The 22,373-nt window shown below is 40.8% G+C and overlaps 1 protein-coding gene across 2 annotated transcripts; it reads right to left on the bottom strand.

Annotated features, from left to right (window-relative positions):
* Positions 1-4,479: 4,479 nt before the first annotated feature.
* Positions 4,480-19,243, bottom strand: LOC118816719. 2 transcript variants are annotated; one of them, XM_036583266.1, is made up of 7 exons: positions 19,080-19,243; positions 17,467-17,747; positions 15,681-15,843; positions 14,618-14,809; positions 12,565-12,605; positions 9,777-9,878; positions 4,480-8,720 (listed from the first exon to the last, which is right to left on the bottom strand). In XM_036583266.1, the coding sequence occupies exons 2-7, from the start codon at positions 17,668-17,670 to the stop codon at positions 8,307-8,309; spliced, it is 1,116 nt and encodes a 371-aa protein (XP_036439159.1). In that variant the 5' UTR covers positions 17,671-17,747; positions 19,080-19,243; the 3' UTR covers positions 4,480-8,306. The 2 variants fall into 2 exon arrangements, with proteins under 2 accessions (XP_036439159.1, XP_036439161.1); XM_036583268.1 differs by lacking the exon at positions 19,080-19,243 and adding an exon at positions 18,585-19,070.
* Between the last annotated feature and the right edge of the window lie 3,130 nt (positions 19,244-22,373).

The raw sequence follows: 22,373 nt of genomic DNA on the forward strand, positions 1-22,373 counted from the left end.
GCCAGCAGATGGTGCAGTTTCGCACTGTCCCTCCTCATCGCCAGCAGATGGCGCAGTTCTAGACTGTCCCTCCTCATCACCAGCAGTTTGGATGTTAGCTAATGCTAACACTATTAACGTGTGCTAGCAGCTAAAGAGTGTTTTGTTAATATTCTGATGAGGGGATGTCAGGAGCTCTGAAAAGGGATCCAAAGATAATTATTTTGTCTGAAAGCTGTTTTATGTTGTAAAACAGCAGAAGCTGCAGAGTTAGAATTAGTGTAGTAATTCTAACGTATATACCATCAATTAGAAGAGCAGTTCGAAAATTCTACGAACTTGTAAAACTCAAGGTAGCTCTGGACATACTGAACTATGCAATTTAAAAGATTTAACACTTAAATCGGTCAAGAGATGCTGCTCTAACAACTAAGAAATGTTTTACAGACCTGATTAAAAACCGTCAACCAAAGGTAAAGCAATCAGCACAACTAAACTTCATGCTACAGAGTCAAACAGAGAGAGGGAGTTGGTTGCTCGAACTTAGCTTGGAGCTCCTGTTTTCTGGTCCATGGTAACTCAAGAAATTAGCATATTTTTGACATATATATGTCAAAAACCAAAAGTTACCATCAATTTGACAACTAGATTTGAAATAGTTGCCTTTCTTGAAAGAAAAAAAAAAAAACACTAATACAAATTTGGGCTGACCAGTTTTCCTCATTCTGCTTCCAGCGTGGCAGGGTTTGGGATCCACTCAGAGTTCCAGTTTTGGAGATTTGGGAACGGCCCAAACCGAAGCCCTACCAAATGTGGGTGAAGTCAGTGACAAATGGGCCAGCCCAAATTTACCATACCACATGCTCCACCCATTTCAGGTGGAGCTAGAGTGCATCATTGATCCTCTGTGGGTCAGATGGTGCCTCAGAATGACACCACAACATTCTCTGGGCGCCCGGGGGAACGCGATGATGGAGCACACCACAGCCATTAACTTGACCAAGCGACGACAACAACATGATCAACTTCTTACAGTGATTTGAACAAAGAATCCTGCTGTGATGCTGATACTTACAGAGAGCAGCCAAGAGCGGACACAGCCTAATACACTACGTTAGTACCATAAAGAAAAGCAGAGCTGATCAAAACCAGTCAAACCTAATAAAAGCAGAGATCTAATTTTTTATCATGTGCAAACATTTGAGCACCCAAATGACATTTTGATGTTCTTAGTGTAAATAAGTTAACATACACCAATCAGGCATAACATTATGACCACCTCCTTGGTTCTACGCTCATTGTCCATTTTATCAGCTCCACTTACTATATAGGTGCACTTTGTAGTTCTACAGTTACAGACTGTAGTCCATCTGTTTCTCTGCATACTTTGTTAGCCCCCTTTTACCCTGTTCTTCAGTGGTCAGGACCCCCCATGGACCCTCACAGAGCAGGTACTTTTTGGGTGGTGGATCATTCTCAGCACTGCAGTAACACTGACGTGGTGGTGGTGTGTTAGTGTGTGTTGCGCTGGTCTGAGTGGATCAGACACAGCAGTGCTGCTGGAGTTTTTAAACACCTTAGTGTCACTGCTGGACTGAGAATAGTCCACCAACCAAAAATATCCAGCCAGCAGTGTCCTGTGACCACTGATGAAGGACTAGAGGATGACCAACACACAATGTGCAGCAGCAGATGAGCTGTCGTCTCTGACTTTACATCTACAAGGTGGACTGACAAGGTAGGAGTGTCTAATAGAGTGGACAGTGAGTGGACACAGTGTTTAAAAAAACTCCAGCAGCACTGCTGTGTCTGATCCACTTGCACCAGCACAACACACACACTATTTCCCCCATTATATTAAAAACAGGACTGCTGAACAGCAGAGGGCGCCCATGAGAAAGTCTTTAATGAAAAGGGATAAAAATTTATAGACAAGACTTTCTGGAGCTGAATTTTCTGTGCTTTTAGTACCCCTCTATGTCGCCATCTGCTGGACAAATGATATTATAGCATTTTTGCAATTAAAAAGATCATTAACGAACCACTGTACATAATATTTTCTCTCTTAAAGGGGTATGCCACCTTTTTTTTTTTCAAAATGTCTGCACAAGTAAAGCACTGTGATGTGAACAATGTCGTTTAGAGTGCTTTGGTGTGAAATGCTTCGTTTTACAGAAACTTACAGAACCAGAGTTGTTCACAGTGGTGGTGATAGGAATCAGACGTCCCCCTCTAAAAGCTCCCTCACAGAAAGTTATTATATTAAATGGTTATGAATTCACTGCCTGAAGTCTGAGACACTGTTTATGATAGTTTTGTGATAAAGGTTTGGACTAAAACATATTTTAATCGGTTTATTTTAATCTGTTCATGGTGGAGGGAAACATGTTGGGTGTTCCAAGGCAAAATATTCCCCAGTAAAACTTTTTGTTTCTAGATTTTCTACTATGGCACCATCATCAATGTCACACATAAACACTCCGAAGACAACTGCAGGTTCTCTGGTGGTTCTGGATAGTAAATAAAATGTCTATATTTGTGTTGTAGTCATGGTGACCCCTGGTTCCTATCACCACCACTGTAAAGACATCTGAGTCTGTAAGTTTCTCTAAAACAGAGCATTTCACACCAAACCAACCTGAACAACTTTGTTTACATCGTAACCACTGAATTATGTATGTAAAGTGTTCTCCTTTAAAAATAAAACTTTTTTTTTTTTAGAGGTAAGACATTTAAGTGAACAATTACTGCCCCCTACCTGCACACCTGAATGCTACTGTGCCAGCACATTTAAAAAGGGAAGAACATGGGGACAATAGAGCAACCTGAAACCAAGACAAAGGGAACAAAGGTCACTCTTGCAGAGACAAATGCTGGCAGGCCAAAATGAATCTGCATGGAATTTCCCTTCTGCAGAGAGTAAATCAGGACCTAACACCACACAAAATGGCAACGGACTCTCAACTTTACCTCACAGAGCCAGTGGGTAATTTCTACCCCTTGTGGAGAACCACAACATTCAGCAGATACACAAACTTCACTGTCCTCCAAATCAAGAAGAAAGCTGTTTTGAAAAACAGTGATGAGGAAACTGAAAGAGCAAAGACACACATGCATGTGTGCCATTTACCTGTGGAAGCGTTGGCACCAGGATGCACCTGGGGAAGAAGACGAACCTGCGGAGCGAGTGTGATGCTCTGGGCGAAGTTCTGGTCCGAGCTTTCACGTGAACATCAGTTTGACACGTGCCACCTACCAGAACATCGCTGTAGACCAGGTTCAGCCCTTCATGGTGATGGTGTTCTCCAGTGGTGGCCTCTTTCAGCAGGATAATGCGCCCTGCCTCAGGAACTGTTTGAGAAACATAAAGAGGTTCAGGGTGTTGCCCTGGCCTCCAAATTCCCCAGATCTCAATCCGATCAAGCATCTGTGGGATGTGCTGGAACAACATGTCCGATCTGCAGCGGCTCCACTGCGCAACTTACAGGACTCAAAGGATCTGCTGGTGCCAGAAATGACAGGGCACCTTCAGAGGTCTGAGAGTCGCTACCTCAGTGGGTTGGAGCTGTTTTGGCTGCACATGGAGGACCAACCGCATATTAGGCAGGTGGTGATAAAGGTCAATTGTATATGAATCCCTTTATATTGTGGACAAATTCAGGTTTGGTAATGTCAGTAACACAGAAGGAAAGAAACCTCAAGGTGCTCGTTCGGGAAAGACCTGTGCAGTGTACAGGCTCTGTGTGTACTGGAACCAGCGAAACTGTTCTTAATGCTAGTGTTTTAATTAGCTAATTTCCATGTCTATAGTGGCTCAATCCAGACTGCAAGTACTATAATGAGGCACAATAATGAGTTAAATTAATAAACAAATACATTTTAACTCACATGAATATCTTTTTCTCTGCCATGTTGGTCAGGCAGCTGTGAACAAACACGTCCAATCTGATTGGTCCTAGCTTGTATCCCAAGGAATTCTGGGTAAAATGCTGCTGCTGAGGCCAGAAGGGCACAAAGAGACACCCTATGGCAAATGAGGACTGTGGTATAAGTGATTTATACAAGCTGTGGGCAACAATAGGCAGCTGACACTTAATCCAGCCTCATGTTTGTCTTTCTTCTTCTTTCTATCAGGTGAGTAAATGTCAACAAACACTGTCCCTAGTCCATTCCAGTGAGCTAATTAGCAAGCGTCTCTAATTTATGAGATGAGAGGTTGTCCTCATGTCCAACAATGTTAGGGTAGCTACTCAAAATAAGTAATCAATCAATTACAGATTAACAATTTTTTTCCTTCCAAAACATCAATTAAAATCACTGTTCGTTATAAAACTAAGGAGTGTGCACTGCATGAACACTGCCTTTCTAGACTGTGAAGCAGTTATTCACCATGTTTAGGATGAATTTCAGGTCGCTACATCATGCAAATGTCCCATAGGAAGCCATTTCAGGTTCAGCCAGATTCAGGAGATGTTTTCAAACACAAACATTTGAGTTTCAGAGACTGAAAATTCTTTATTTCCAACACTGGTGATATTTCGAATTGTTCTAGCATTGCATGTGCAAAAGTCATTAAATCATTAAAGTCAGCAATAAAGTGCAAGACCATATGTGCAAAACAGGAAGAGAATCAATTCTTGCACTCTGTTGACTCTTCTGAAGTTTGCAAAAGAAAAAAAGAAAAAAGAAAAAAAATCAGCCAAATTTGACACTGAACATGAAACATCTTTTCTCTATTGATCACAGGCTGGCTAGCTAGTAAGTTTTGAAACAAAAGGAAAAACAGTACAAAAGCAGTGGCCCTGGGAGAACAGTCAGTGAGGGCAATGGAAATCAAGACACTGTGATTTTTTCCTGTCCACAGCCAATTAAATGTTGTTAACTGAATAATACACACTATATGGCCAAAAGTCTGTGGACACCTCTCTTAATTGTTTGTGTTTTTCAGCCAAGCACTTAGACAAACACTGGCAGCAACACACTAAAGAGCTCAGTTACTGTAAACATAGCACTGTCATAGGACGCCACCTTTGCCAATCAGTGAAATTTCTGCCCTGCTAGATCTGCCCGTCAAGTGTAAGTGCTATTATTGTGAAATGGAAGCAACAACTGAGCCACAGAACAAGTCACCATGCAAACTCACAGAGCCACCGAGTGCTGAAGCACATAAAAAAACGCCTATCCTCTGTTGCATCACTCACCACAGAGATCCAAACTGCCTCTGGAAGCAACATCAGCACAAGAACTTTGCGTCTAGAGCTTCATGGAATGGGTTTCCATGGCCGAGCTGGTACACACAAGCCTAAGCTTAAGCAAGTGTCAGCTGGAGTGGTGTAAAGCACGGCCCACTGTCCTCCGGAGCAGTGGAAACATATTCTCTGGGGTGATGTATTACACTTCACTATCCAGGAGCCTGATGGATGAATCTGGGTTTGGTGGATGTCAGGAGAACGTTACCTACCAGAACGCAGAGTGCCAGCAGTAAAGTTTGGTGGAGGAGGGATAGTGAGCTGGGGCTGTTTTTCAGGGTTTGGGCCCCTTAGTTCCAGTGAAGGGTGATGTTAATGCTTTTACATCTTTATATGCTTTCAACTTTGTGGCAGCAGTTTGGTGAAAGCCCTTTCCTGTTCCAACATGACTGTGTCCCTGTGCACAAAGCGAGCTCCATAAAGACATGGGCTGTGTTTGAAATAGTCTACTACATACTGCTAGCATACCAAAAGTAGTGTGCAGCATGTGACCAACATGAATTTCTCCAGTACGTCTAAGCGACCTGAATGACGTACTGCTGTGGCAAAGTATTCCAGCTTATGGACAGAACTGTCTTCATTATATACTGCATGCCAAAATGCAACATGGTCATTTCAGGGGGATGTAACCACTGACGTAAGCGTCTGGATATTTGTAATAGCCCTAAATTGAACCTTTCAGAACATTAATAACGGCGAAATGAAAAATTTGTCCAAATGTTGCTGCACTCAGTGCAACGCAAAAGCCACACCAGCTTTCTCTGCTGGTCTCAAGGTGGGCTTACATTGTCAACTAAATAAAGTTCACTTACTGTGTACATAACAAGGTTAAAACAATAAATTACTAAAGTAAACAATCCACTCAGGATTGGCTTTTCAGGCCAATGTGTGGAGTCACACAACAACTTCCTTCCCTCTGTTATGGTACGGTGTCACAAAGGCCCAGCTCTTGACCAAAACACAAACATACATTAATGAAAAGCAGCTAGAACAGCTGCTAAGCAGTGATTGACAGGCTGAGGAAAATAGGACAGGTTTTAAAGTCAGTCTGATTGGCTCAGTCTCTGACGTTGACTGTCTAGACACGCCCCTGTCCTGTAGTACATGACCTTTGTCATACTGGATACTGAAGAGTAATATACAGTTCCGAACATGTATGTATGCTACTCCGGACACAGTCATGGTTTGACCAGTTTGGTGTGGAGGAACTCCAGTGGGCTGCACAGACCTCAACCCCACTGAACACCTTTGGGGTGAACTGGAATGTTGACTGCGAGCCAGGCCCTCTCGTCCAACATCAGTGTCTGACCTTAACTGAATGGACACATATTCCCACAGACACACTCCAAAATCTTGTAGAAAGCATCCCAGAAGAGTGGAGCCACAAAAGGGGGGACCAACCCCATATCAACGCCCATGGTTTTGGAATGGGACGTCCAACAAGTTCATATAGGTATAATGGTCAATGGTGTCCCCATACTTTTGGCCATAATACGTATGACAGAACTTCAGCTTTTTTAATTAATGCCGCACAAAATAATGCAATAACGTTATAAAGTGATTAATAACATTGCATCACTTCACTCACCCAGTGTTGGCTGAGGTAAAAGATGCTTTAGCTCGCGAAGTAGCACCACGAAAGATGCAATTAAGGCTTGCGGCATCACACGCTCAAACAAAACCATCTCTTGAATGTTAATTTTCAACTGTTTTTCTTGGACTGCTGTTTATTAGCTTAAGCACAATTACAGTAAACTGTTACCTGAGTAGCTTAACAATACGGTTGTAATAAGTGGCATCTGTTTTGGCTAGCTACCTGTCAGTCTTCACTTTCTTGTGCATCAGCTGTAAGAAGAATAACAAAGTTTTACTTAGAACACGTGTCAGACTCCAGTCCTTGCAGGCCACAACACTGCAGACTTCAGCACACTGCCTCATTAAACACACCTTATTCAGCTCATCAGCTAATTAGCAAGGCTTTCATTGACTAAATTCAGAGCGTTAGATGATGGTAAGCGCTAATCCCCGCAGTGCTTTGGCCCGGAACGTCCCCAGTTTGACATGCCTGCCTTAGAATCAGGGCTGCGATTAAAAAGTGATTAAAAGTGCAAAATGGAACCACTTCCATTACGACACTGCTGTACAAAACTTGCACTTCTTACGAAGAAGGGCAGCTTAAATCAGCTCCTATAGAAATGTTTTTTTGAAACTAAACACGTTTTTTTGAAGCTGAACATTGTTTTTTTATAAATCTTTTTATATAAAATATCACTAGAGTCTTATTTACAAGTGCATCAGTATTTAAGTATATGAGGTCCAAGGCTCCTGACTAATACCATCCCATCATCCCAGGCACAATAAAAAAATGCATTTGGTGATGTAAAATCTGTTTTCCGATGCATTCCCCTAAATTAGCACTGAATAGCTGTAAAAAAAACAGACATATCATCATGAATGTACCGTATATGTAATCACATGCCAATGTTACATGCAGCAACTTTTGTTTTTTACCCAGTTTTTGTATATCTGTACACAATAATGCTTCCTTTTGTAATGCCATGTTAGCACAACACTAGCGATGGTGCATGTTCACATTTTATAGCAGCTCTAGCTTACAGGGTTTGTAACAGACACTAAAATAACATTTTGTATTCTTATACTGCTGTTTTAAGCTTAAAGCCTGGCTTAATCCAGAAGTAGCCTACTATTCACAGGCTGTATTAGCTGAGCAACTGTTATGCACGATGAATAGCCAATAATATGTCAGATACTGTCAAGGCATTTAAGATGCCCCACTCATTATCAGTCACTTATTTTGTTAGTTATACATTAATTTCATATACTTTTATTTACAATAATTTATGAAACCACTACATCATTTTTGTGTTTAGTTTCCTTTGGATCAAAATTCATTGTTCATTGTTTTTGGGATTCGATAGATGGGTAGCATAAGAATTTCACAGTTATATAAATAAAAGCCGTTCCAATATTTGGGACAGTCAGGACTGCAGACACAATGTTTTGGGACGCTTCTGGGATGGTTTTGAAAAAACGTAGTCAGGAGCCCTGCTGGCTTTCTCAGCTTTGCCCTTCGTAAGACCAGCACCCTCCCTCTAAGCTGCCCTCAAACCCCTGAGTGTGTGCGCTGGGAACCTCAAAGACATTGTCACTGCTGCCAACTGGGATCAGTGCCGTTGTGTCGAGAGTGTCCAAAGTCCTGCCTCTCTCAGTCACAGTCAGGTCCTGAGAGGTGCTGTAGAAGTGCTGGAGCAGGCTGCTGTCTTCCCCCATGTTGAGGCTAGAGACCTCCATGGACACATCCTTCATACTCCATGGATCCCTACATGGATATATCAGCTTATGAGCATCGTCTTCTGAGAAGGGGTAGGTGGGCTCCAGATCAAGGGTGCAGACGGGAACCTGGTGGATGGATCTGTCTATCTCGGCCGGGTCTTCACTAGTGGGTCTCCAGTCCTCTAGACTGTCGAGCTCCTACAGAAAAACAACAGGGAGAGGATGAGTGCTGATCTGGAGACATGGTGTATACACTCCTAAAAGAAAAAGAAAAAGAAAAGAAAAAAGCGTTTTTTGAAGCGAGGTCACATCCATGGATGTTTTCCTTAAAGAATCTGCTTATAATATTTTAAATATTTTTCTAATCCAAGAACCATCTAAGAGTCTATATACACTGACATGCCAAAAGTCCTGGGACAGGAAACAGTATCGCATAGGGCCCCCTCTAGCTTGACAAAGTGCAGCAACTTGACGTGGCATTGACTCCACAAGTCCACGAGTGGATAGAAGACGTCTAGAGGAACGCTGAGTCATGCCGTCTGGATAGCCACCCACAGCCCTGTGGTGTTTGTAGGCGCAGGATGTTTGTAGATATAAGTGGATCAGACACAGCAGTGCTGCTGGAGTTTTTAAACACTGTGTCCACTCACTGTCCACTCTATTAGACACTCCTACCTCGTCAGTCCACCTTGTAGATGTAAAGTCAGAGACGACAGCTCATCTAATGCTGCACATTCTGTGTTGGTCATCCTCTAGGTCCTTCATCAGTGGTCACAGGACGCAGCCCACAGGAGGCTGTTGGCTGGATATTTTTGGTTGGTGGACTATTCTCAGTCCAGCAGCGACACTGAGGTGTTTAAAAACTCCAGCAGCACTGCTGTGTCTGATCCACTCAGACCAGCACAACACACACTAACACACCACCACCACGTCAGTGTTACTGCAGTGCTGAGAATGATCCACCACCCCGATAATACCTGCTCTGTGGGGGTCCTGTGGGGGTCCTGACCACTGAAGAATAGGCTAACAAAGTATGCAGAGAAACAGATGGACTACAGTCTGTAATTGTCCAACTACAAAGTGGACCTATATAGTAAGTGGAGCTGATAGAACAGACAGTGAGTGTAGAAACAAGGAGGTGGTTTTAATGTTATGCCTGACTGGTGTATTTAATTTACTATTGAGGACAGTATTGCTCTCTCCAGGACAGGAAGGCTGACTGATGAAAGGGACTGATTGAGAGAAGAGACTGACCAATGAAATGTCATCAGACTGGAAAATCTGCTGCAGATCCAGAACGCTGGTGATGTCGGGGACATCAGGACCGTCTGCTACACTGCTGTCAGGACCTTGACCCTAAATACACACACACACACACACACACACACACACTGTTTTCATGAGTTCTGGTAAAGTCACCTGAGCTTCAGTCGATCACACTCAACATTAAAATACAGCCTCAATAGCAATTAAGCAACAAATAGGACAGTATGCTGAACATTTTCAGGCTGAAGCTAATGTACCTGTGCAACTAAATAACACACTGCTATCTACAAAATAAACAAACGTAACAGTATAACCGTTTAGTTTTACAAGAGCTGTATTAGTTAATTTCAATCGGGGCAAATAACCCAGACTAATTATTTAACAGAAAATTACACAGAAATTTCAACAACTAAATACAGAATTTTTTTCAGTATTTACTTCCATTCATTCAGGAGATCTGCTTTTAGTTTTTCAAAGACATATGGAGGGATTTTTTGCTCTCTTCCAAAGTTCAGTCTTAGGAGTTGGTTTCATTTTCTGCTTCTAGAAGAAATAGTATATTTTTGTTTTTTATTATATTCATAGCAAGTAAACAAATTGTAATCTCCGAAGCAAGCGCACAGGAGAATGTTAGTTACTGGGGGGCTTATTTAACCACGAAAAAGCATAGCTGAGAATCAGAAATAACAAAGACTTGCAAGACCAGTTTGTAGATGGTTTTCGTCTCATGTGATCTCAAACCACGTCAACCACCTTTGTCAAACCGTGTTTGAACAGGGATGCAATTGTTCTAATAAGTGTATTAATTACAGCAGGGACCTGGAAATATCTACAGGACATGCCAAGATGGTAGTATCTAATGGTTCCTGTATTGTAAACTGAGAAGAACCCAATGTTACATGTTTTACTGTTTCTTTTTTCTACTTTTTCCACTCAGCAGGGGTATGTTTGGAAACCTCTTTGATTCTATTAAAATGTAACTTGCTTGACGTGCAAATAACCTAAAGTCTAAAGTCTAGAACAGGGGTCGGCAACGTCCTTTACTGTCCTGTTGTGGCTCCACAGCTGAATCAGATTTATAGATAAAAAATAAAATAATCCTCCTTTACAGTAAAATAAAGCTCTGCTGATCGTTCAACACAGTTTAACAATAAATGGTCTTAAACTCTGGAGTTAATGTAGAACTGCTGATTCACCCTTTAACCCTGAAGATCAGCGCAGACTGCTGGTCACCATAGCAACACAGACAACAATCTCGCCTAGCTAGTAGCTAACGAAACGGCAAAGAGAGAGATTTAAGATGAACATCCATAACTTACAGATGATGGACTTATTGATGTTTATAATCACTCCAGCTGGTTTCCTGATATGTTTAATCTGCAACCAGAAACTGTCAAACACTAAAAAGTTGCGAAGCTGAAGTTAGCATTTTGTTCAGATTTTCTTGTTCCACCTTAAATGGTGCAGCAGTTACATTCTGGCGCCTCAGGCACCATTAAAGGTGGAACGGGAAAATTAGATCAAGATGCTGGCAAATGAGAAGCGACTTCAATTGAACACTGAGAGACATTTTACAAGAAACTATTCCACTTTTGATGAAAAGTTTCCTGCTGGAGATGCGAGAAAAGCAGCTAAAGCTTAAAGCAGAGCAAAGTTTTATATATTTTTTAGCCTATACTACAACATGGAACATACTGAGACATATTTACAGCCAAGACCGTAGAACATTACTTAAATAATAGGACATACATTGTTGTGGCTCCCAAAAAGGTTTGATTTTTTTCGAAAGGACAAAATGGCTCTTCTTAACATTTGAGTTGCCGACCTCTGGACTAGACGCTACTCAATGCTCAGTAAAAGCCAACTGGAGAACACTCTAGTGAGAGACAGGTAAGAATAAAGGCGTAGCTGTTGGCTAGCTACTTTAGTAGGCTACTCGCCTGCTGCTAATAACACAACCAAAGTGACGCATCGCTAGCAAAAATGAATAAATAAACACATTAAATACACAAATATAAGTTTTATATCAGTTTTAGACTCAACAGCACACTGTACATACAGCATTCTGCAATAAATGAAACTACATCAGGGAACAAAATAGCCACTATCATATTATTCACTGCATATTAATGCATTTGCGATGTATATGTTTCACTCTGTTGAAGATATTAGCTAAAATCATTGAAATTCATGTTACCAGCTGTGCCGTGGGTCACGCATAACACAAACTGGCTACATACACCCACCAAATGCATATGCAACACCTGGAATCAATTCCAGACCTTTTCTCTCTGTAAGTGTGGAATAAAAAGGGAACAGGCCACACCTGACCATGAAACTGCTCATCAGTCAAAAGATAAATTACTTTTGAGCTTGTGAAAATGGAGGGGCTACGTAAAAATGTCTGTGATTCTGATTAGTGCAATATTTTTGTTAAATCTCTTGAATTAAAGCTGAAAGTCACACTTCACATCTTCACTGCTTCATTTCAAATCCACTGTGGTGGTGTACAGAGGCAAAGTTACAAAAATTGTGACACTGTCCAAATACTTCTGGACCTGACTGTATGCACTAGGAGATTTGTTATGCAACAAACCACCTACAAGGTCTCAAGAACAATAAAAATTGTGGGTGGTAAATCGTTTTCAAATAGACAGAGACTGTGGTTAAAGAAGTAGTTAAAATAGTCAAAATAGGAAATGAATGAATGAATGAATAATGAATTAATGTGCTTGTTTCATTATCAAAATATTTTTATTATATTTTGTATACTTGCCTTAGATGTTAAAGCTGTCATCTCAGGAACTGCTTCTTTGCCTTTGGAGAAAAAAAGGAGAAATTATTTAAACTAGAGGAAAGTCATGATTTTTGCTTTGGTCTGTATGTCATTTGATAGCACACCTTAATCCCTACATATAAAAAGAATTCTATGTAAAATGATGTTCTCACTATTGAAATAAAATCCATCCATTTTTTTCTGACCAACCAACCAACGTAATTCTCGGCCTGAAAACACTCCTTTTTTGGAACTGAGATTAGTGACCTCATACTTACAGAGCTCAGATCATGGAAGACTGAATTTCCTTTGCTTTTTTGAAATAAAAGTGATTAATGTACAAAGACAGTATGTGGAACGCAAATAAAACAGTGATTTGTAAAACCATTTTGACCTGTATTTAAACAAAAACAGTATAAAGACAAGATATTCATAGATTATATCTGACCATCATTATGAAACAGTCCAAAAGAATTTTAAGACAATGCACAGGGGAAGTCATTCATCCACAATGTCCAGAAACACCGCCGACTTCTCTGGGCTTGAGCTCATGTGAAATGGACTGGGCACAGCAGAAACATGTATTGTGGTCTGACAAGTCCACCTTTCAGACTGTTTATAGAAATAACGGACGCCGTGTTCTGTGGGCCACCCACAGAACACGGCTACCAGCATAAAGTTCAAAAGCTGTGGATCATTTCTTTTGGCACAGCAACAGTCTGTTTGATTCTGAGGGATAAATAAAGGGAAAATGGGCATGTAATAATAACCTCAGACTGTTTTGGTACATAAACTCAAACAAACGTTCTAAGTGTAGAACATAGGTCCTTTAAGAGCTCTTAATCTGCCAAAGGAACACAAAAGGCCACACACAACTTGTTCTGAATTTACAGAAAACATGGTGGCTCTGGATATTTTATGGTGTTGTTACAGTTTTTTAAATGCTAACAAGCATTTTCACTTCTCTTTTTTTCAAAACTCTTCACACAGTTAGCAGAACAACAGTCTGTTTGGACGAAACCATGAACAGTTTCCTCCTTGCTTGAATACAGTCAACACAATTTCCAATAATCTGTCAATTACTTCTCACTCAATCTCAGCAAAACTGTATTTTTACAAATCTACAAAACTATTACACTTATCTCTACTATCAAACATGGAAATAAACTGCTTATCAATTTAATATGCCACATTGTGCCAAAATTCTAATGGTTATAGAGCCAAACTGCTGATTGACTGTATGTAAACAGGCCAATGGCAGCTCATCCTCATCTGAGCTGAAGTTCTATTCAGATGTTGACCGTCTATAAAAAGGGGTAACGTCCGAAGCTGTCTGGTTCACAATGCATGGTCCATTACGGCCCTGAACATAATAAGCAAGGGCTTACTTGTACGTGTATAAGCACGACATGACATCAAGTGTGATGTGGATGAGAACATATGGTCAGATAATATATATCAAAGGTACACCACTCTTTCACTTTAAAGAATAGAGTAATAATAATACGGTAACAAGCAATTTAACTGGAACTCAAACAATGTAAAGCAAAATTTTGGTTCAGATGAACAAAATCAATATTTAACACCAACTCAGTACTACTACCTAGATTAAAACAGGGGATCTACTTTAATCCCAACAGTACTGTGTTTCTGAAATGACTGTGCTGTTACTGACAGAGTAATATAGTTGTTGTGCAGTAGTGTCGATATTAGATTGTTTTGGGTTAATATTTGATCATTTTAGGTATAAAATAAACAGTTTTTGTTTACTCTGTGCTGCAGAGTGGAGAATGAAGAGTTCTGAAAAAGTGAACTTGGCACGGAAAAAGGTGAGGGAGCTTTTCCAGGTGGACGTCTGGTTCCTATTGCCACCACTGTGAACAGTTCTGACTCTGTAAGTTTCTCTAGAACAGAACGTTTCACACCAAACCACTCTGGATGAATCTGTTTACATCTTAATGCTTAAACTATAATCAATAATGTTTATAATAGTAATAACTGTGGCAGTCATATATACTCATGTATATCCCTGAAAACTGCACAGATTGCTCACCCTTCTCCGTTGGTGTGCTGGACGTGGATGGAGAGGACAGCAGGTCAGAAGTAGATGCTGGGTAGGTTGATTCCATGGAGGTAGGGGAGGTATTTGAAAATGCAGTAGATGTTGATATGGGTACAGCAGTGCAGCTGAATGAGGTAGTGGAAGACTGGAGGGGGACTGGTTGGGTTGAGACAGGTGGGCTAGCTGCAGGTTGAGTGGTAGTAACACAGGTGGTCCCATCAAAGTAAACAGTGAATAAATAAATAAATAAATACATACATACATGATGAGATATGATAGAACAGTGTATCCACTGCAGTGCACAGCACGAAAAAACTTAAATTTTTTGAAGTACTATTTAAATATGATGATTCTTCAAGGGTTCTTTAGTCAAGAAATGGTTTTATATAAAACCATGAACACTCAAAGAACCCTTTGCACGATTAAAGGGTATTTTGTATCATTAAATGGTTCTACATAGTTCTGAAACTCTTATGATGTCAAGCTTGTATATATCTATAACAGAGGAACCCTTTTTGGTGCTATAGAGAACCATTCTCAAAAAGGTTCCATAAAGAACCATCTACAGCACATTCTCCATCAATCTGAAGAACCATTTCACCATGCAAAGAACACTTTAATCGGGCAAAGGGTTCTTTGAGTGTTCATGGTTCTATGTTGAACCATTTTCCTTACGAAAGAACCCTTGAAGAACCATCTTTAAGAGTGTATGGGATCAAGAGAGGTTGGTAATTGTTTGGGAAATGAATGAAAGTGTTTTTGGTACATATAAACCCACACCTGTCAACAGTGAACCTTATAAGTCAATAAAATGCAGAAAAAACAGAATACGGCTGCTTAAACTAGCAGAGAGCGAACAGAAGTGTGGAGTACTGGAGGATTCATTTACTTTTCCAATTTACACGACTGATATTTTTCCCAGTACTGCACAATCAAACACAAACAAGTGGAGATTTCCTATTTTTCACCGAAGGAACATGGTGGGCGCTGGATTATCCAGCACTGTACAAGTAACTACTACTGATTTTGTAAGGTACACATCAGGTGAACCTACCATTCAGAAAATTCTCAAAAACAGACTGTATGGCTTTGTATGCCGTTCGCTCCTGCGGGCTGGGATTCTCAGACAAGTTCAAGATTTCTGTCATCACCTTTGACCCTTTCTTCTTCCCCAGCAGAAGAAGAGGGATGTATCCAGCAGCCTGCAGATTGTGAAGCTGAAATCACAACGACATGTAAAATGGAAATTAGCTTTGAGGGAAAGACTATGGAAGACCATAATGACCTGGAGTTACTGTTTCACAATAATATTTACCTGAAAACAAGTAACAATGTTGCACACTGAGGAGCCAAAACATTATGACCACCTGACTAATAAGCTTTGGTTCTCTGTGTGGAGCCAAAACGGCTCCAACTTGCCGAGGTATGGGCTCTACAAGACCTCTGAAGGTGCTCTGTGGTGTCTGGCACCAAGATGTAGCAGCACATCCTTTAAATTCTGTAAGATTAATTGGAGCCGCCGCAGATTGGACATGTTGTTCCCGTTCACAAACAATGTGTGCAGTGTGGCAGGCGCATTATCCTGCCACCACCGGAGAACACCATCACCAAGAAGGGGTGTACATTGTCCACAACGATGTTAAGGTAGGTGGCACGTGTCAAACTGACGTCCAAATGAAATTTCAGACCAGAATATTGCCCAGAGCATCACACTCCCTCCACCAGCTTGTCTTCTTCCCACAGTGCATCCTGATCCATCACTTCCCCAGGTTAACAGTGCACACGTGCCCGGCCGTCCTTGTGATGCAAAAGAAAACAGGACTCCTTATCGGACCAGGTGACCTTCCATCGCTCTAACAGTTCCAACACTTGTTTACCAGTTGGAGGTGTTTTAACACTGCACAGCATTCAGCATGAGCATCCTGACTGGTCTGTGGTTCAGCAGCTCCATACACAGCAGGGTGTGATGCACTGTGTGTTGTGATTCCTCCTGTAATCATTTGTGCCATACGCCCATCCCCCGGGCCCTGATGACAGCTGCGACAGCCGTCAGGAAGGCGGGGCCCAAACCCTGAGCAAGGACGAAACCCCATGAGGACGCAGGATGAACTTACGTTCGATCCACGCGGGGGGGGGTGATGGGGAGGCGGAGCAACAAATTCTCTCCCTCTCAGTTTAGAAGCTGTTAAAAGGCACCTTTAAAAAGAACAGAGAGGGAACAGAGAGAGAGACCAAATAGTCTAGTGTAGTAGCCACTAAGAGGTGGTCAATTTGTTTGTGTTTTGTTAGTAAAAATGAAAAATATGGCTGCTGCAGATGCTTCTCCTGCCTCCAGCATCCTTCCTGAGCCCAGGGTAGCACATGGCATGCTGCACCATCATTAAACATTTCTGTACTTAGTTTAAATCAGACATGATCATTGCAGACATGCAGCAATGAGCCTTGGGTGCCCAACACCTTATCGCCGGCCCATGGTTTGTCCCTCCTCAAACCGCTTTTGGTAGGGACTCACCACTGCTGACCAGGTTCGTCCCACAAGCCTTGCCGTTTTGGAGATGGACATAACAATTCAGCCCTTGTCAAAGTCTTTCAGGTCTTCACGTCTGCACATTTCTCCTGCATCCAACAAAGTGACTAAGACAGCCAGCTGCTCACTGATCATCTAATACAACCCAGAGCTTGACACACGCCGATATTACAAGATAACCAAGACTATTCACTTCATCTGTGCGTGGTCATAATGTTTTAGCCCAGAGTTTGTGTGGATGAATCACATTTACAGACAGATGGGTGGATTTTTACCCATTAAACAGGTTTGAAACTGATGATATTTTACTCACATGCACATAAGCAGCGTCCTTTAACTTGACTGCATTCGCCTTCAGTGCATGGGGAGACTGTACGATCCGCTGTTTAGCCCTTTCGAGTCTTTTCTGTTTAAGTACTTTATAAGGCTGTGTTCCTCCACAGGCCTTGCATATTTTACTTGCCACACCAATGGTGGCCTGGCACGATGTGCATATTTTGGTGGTTGATCCCGGCATCTCCGCTCAGATAACAGCAAGCGAATAACATCCAAGTGGACCACGCAAAAAAGGCCCATCAATGTCTGTGTATGAACCTCTGCACATGTTGGACAGACAGTGACACAGACAGAGAGAAAGAAAGAACGTTCATGGTTAATACCTTTGCATTTTAGTTGTTACATTATATTACATACGTTTGCAAAGGTCTGGGCACCCCTGGTCAAATTACATGCTTCGAATGAGTGTAAATAAGTGAACACATCATCTACAAAGAACACACTTCTGTACATTTTAATAATGTTTATTTGCTGAATTTAATATCTTGGTACAAAAACAAAACATAAAATAAGGCACAAAAGTTATGATGTGTTTTTTATTTTATGTTTTAGTTTTTTTAAATGTTAAATTTAGCAGATAAATAGAGATCTTGCACTAAAATTTGGAGCAAAATACTATAATTCGACCCCTGGAGACAATACGTTAACTTATTTTCACTTCGAAAACCACCAAAACATTGGTGTAGGTTCACTGGTGGTTTTGGATAGTGAATAAAATGTCTATATCTGTGTTGTAGTCATGGCGATGCCTGGTTCCTATCACCACCACTGTAAAGACATCTGAGTCAGTAAGTTTTTTTTTAGAATGCAAGTGAATTTTACACCAAACCGCTCAACACCAAACCACTTTGCATGACTTTGTTTACATCTCAACCACTGAATTATGGAGAAATCAGGAAATCTGGAGTTCCTCTTTAACATGTGTGAACCTACAAGCTCTGCTTATTTACTACATTACAACATATGTGACGTCTTGGGCTTATTCAAAGTGTTCATTCTCATTTTATCAGCATGTTTACAGTTATCTGACCACTTCATACAATTACAGCAGTAAAATATCTTAGCCACGGCCACCTGAGGAAGCTGCCTGCTTACCTCACTGTCTTTAGGTTTACTTTCACTTTCGGGTTTGGGTTTGTTTTCCGTGTTTTGCCAGACAGACAGACAGACAGACAAGGAGGACAAAAAGTGTTGGTTAAATCAGTTTATCTACCTATACGGTGATAATAATGGCGCTATTTAACCCTCGAGACTATATAAGTGACGATAACAACAACAACAACATTCCCCAGCCGCTTGTTGGGGCGCCAGAATGTAACCGCTGCACCATTTAAGGTGGAACGGGACAGTTCGAAAAAGCTCCTGGCGAACAGAACAACCAACTTCACCCTCGTAAAACATACGACAACCAACCCACATTTGGGACTATCAGTATCTCTCCTGACCTTTTTGAGACCACCTAACGACCACCTTTCCGAAAACACAGCCAAGTATCAATCCAGCGGCTGAAATCTGAGCAGCCTCTCAGAAAAACAAGGAAGAGGAGTCAGTCAGCGCAGTTATCTCGAAGAACAACATCAATTAACCCACCTTTCCTTGTTCGTGTTCCAAGACAAATTAGCTCAGTTCCGAACCGCAGAGAACAATAAACCCCCAGAGAGACGGTCTGGCTGAATAAAGCTGTGAATAAACCCTGCAGAGATTCACTGACAGATAACTGATTACCTGCAGGCTCTGCTACTGAGCTCCGGGGTTTGTTTGTAAGCGGTAAAAACAGAGAAAGAGCGCTGCTATTGGCTATTTCAAGCGTGACGTGGCCGTGACGTCGCCCCAAATTCGTAACATCTGTACGTATTGAAGACAGCTTAATATTGTGGAAACTATCCAGACACAGAACTTGTTTGGCACTGTCAATAAATAAAATAATAATTGGCAAACAAATGGCTTTTATTGTTCATAATGTTGATGTGAATTATTGATTATTGTGGAAACGTGTATTATTTGGTCTTTCGGAAAATCACACATGTATATGTGATAAACTTTATACTTTTAATGGCTAAGTTTTAAATTCCTAGGTGTAAATTCTCAGGCAAAAGGCCCATTTTTGGCCTCTGAAAAGGAGATTGGACATTATATTGAATTAACACAGCCTTCCTTAAAACAAAAAGCTAGTAGAACTGTTTAAGCATGTACATAATACAAGCCCATTTCCAAAAAAGTTGGGACGCTGTGCAAAATGTAAATAAAAACAAAATGCAATGATGTACAAATCATTTAAACCCTATATTTCATTGAAAATAATACAAAGACAACATCTCAAATGTTGTATTCTTTGTTAAAAAATATATGCCAATTTTGTATTTGACATTAACAACACGTTCCAAAAAAGTTGGGACAGGGGCAACAAAAAGGCTGGTAAAGTTGTGTAGTGCTAAAAAAACACCTGGTGGTTAATTGGCAACAGGTTAGTAACATTATTGGGTATAAAAAAGCATCTCAGAGAGGCGGAGTCTTTTAGAAGTAAAGATGGGGAGGGGTTTTCACCACTCTGTGAAAGACTGCACAATCAAATAGTGCAACAATTCAAGAATAACGTTTCACAACATAAAATAGCAAAGAACTTTTGCTTCTCATCATCTACGCTACATAATAACATTAAAAGATTCAGAGAATCTGGAGAAATTTCTGTATGCAAGGGACAAGGCCAAAAACCAGTATTTGCTGGCCGTGATCTTTGGGCCCTCAGACGCCACTGCATTAAAAACAGACATGATTCTGTAGTGGAAATCACTGCATGGGCTCAGAAACATTTCTGAAAACCACTGTCTATGAAAACAGTTCATCACTGCATCCACAAATGCAAGTTAAAACTCTAAAATGCAAAGAAAAAAACAAATATAAACAGGATCCAGAAACGCTGCCACCTTCTCTGGGCCTGAGCACATTTAAAATGGACTGAGGGGAAGTGGAAAAGTGTCCTGAGGTCCGACGCATCAACATTTGATATTCTTTTTGGAAATCATGTACACTGTGTCCTCTGGGCTAAAGACCACTCACCTTGTTATCAGTGCACAGTTCTAAAGCCAGTATTCATGATGGTATAGGGGGTCATTAGTGGCCATGGCATGGGTGACCTGCATATCTGTGAAGGCACCATTAATTCTGAATGATATATACATGTTTTGGCAACATATGCTGCCGTCCACACGACGTCTTTTTCAGGGAAGGCATTGATTATTTCAGCAAGACAATGCCAAACCACATTCTGCATGTATTACAGCAGCATTTCACCGTATTAAAAGAATCCAGGTGCTAAACTGGCCTGCCTGCAGTTCAGACCTGTCACCACTGAAAACATTTAGCACATTATAAAATGAAAAATATGACAAAGGAGACCCTGAACTGTTGAGCAGCTGAAATTCTATATCAAACAAGAACAGGAAAACATTTCACTTTCTAAACTACAGCCGTGTCTCTTCAGTTCCCAAATGCTTACAGAGTGTTCTTAAAAGAAGAGGTGATGAGACACAGTGGTAAACATGTCCTTGTCCCAACTTTTTTTGGAATGTGGTGTTGGCATCAAATTCAAAATGTGCAAATATTTTTCAAAAAACAATAACATTTCTCGGTTTCAACATTTGAAATGTTGTCTTTGTAGTATTTTCCTTTAAAAATATGGTTTACATGATTTGCATATCATTGCATCCTACTTTTATTTACATTCTGCACAGCGTCCCAACTTTTTAGGGAATGGGATTGTGCAAGAAGATTGTTGTGTTTATGTATATCCCCCGAGCAAATTTGTTCATATATGTATACACTGCTATATGTATATTATTTATATGCATTTAATGCTGTGTAATATGTTTTGCTTCAATAAAAAAGAGCATGCAGCTCCAGAATATACGCTAAAAAGTAATGCTATCACATAAACAGGATGAAATCTGGCTGCCTTTCTTTCTCAAGCAGGCTTTGTCTTAATATAGTATAGTTATAGTATTGTACAGTCTTAACACAATATAGTTAATATCATAATTATTTATTGTTTTACATACCTAGATGCCGCATTGTCGGTTGTTCTCTATCTGAAGCGATAACGTCTGCCCGTCCGCCATGTTGGAGCGGTCAAGATCCACTTGTGAACAAATGCACTCGTATGGAGAGATGATGAGTTTTAGGATTAAATCAGCCACAACTTCATTAATACTCAACCGCAGCCCAGCACATATGTTTAAATACCAAGATGCCACGTCGGGTCCAGCCAGGCACATCAACAGCGCCTCCACTTCGGGGCGGTAAACATTGCTGCTGGACTGCATTCAGTACCATCACAGAGCGGCAGTTTAAGAAAGATACTGTCCAGAATTACACTATTTCAGGAATATCACAGTCAGAAAGTGGGATAGGATTATATAACGGAGGGAACGCAGTGATCCACACTCATGTCTGTGTGATGCGTATTGTGTGTGTGATGTTTATGTAGATGTGGCCGTGTGGTTGGTGAAGCACAGAGAACCTGTTGATGTGATTGTTTTTCCTCTGGTTTTATATGAAGCTCATTTCATTTAATGGTCTATTCAGGGGATCTTAACTTAATGCAGTAGTTATTTATTTACAATTATGGTTAATGCTTTGTAGCAGTAAATTATAGTATTCCTTAATCCCTGTAGATATTCATAACAGATTAACGTTAGCACCTTCTTACACGAACCTTAAGTTAACTTCTTATTTGTCAGCTTCTTGATCAAATTTTCCCATTCCACCTTAAATGGTGCAGCCTCAGGCATCAGAAAGTGACTGCTGAATCATTTAAGGTGGAATAGGAAAACTCGAAGAAGAAGCTGGCGAATAAGAAGCAAACTTAAGGTATGTATATCTATGGTT

This window comes from Colossoma macropomum, unplaced genomic scaffold (assembly GCF_904425465.1).
Source record: "Colossoma macropomum unplaced genomic scaffold, Colossoma_macropomum, whole genome shotgun sequence".
Taxonomy (NCBI): domain Eukaryota; kingdom Metazoa; phylum Chordata; class Actinopteri; order Characiformes; family Serrasalmidae; genus Colossoma; species Colossoma macropomum.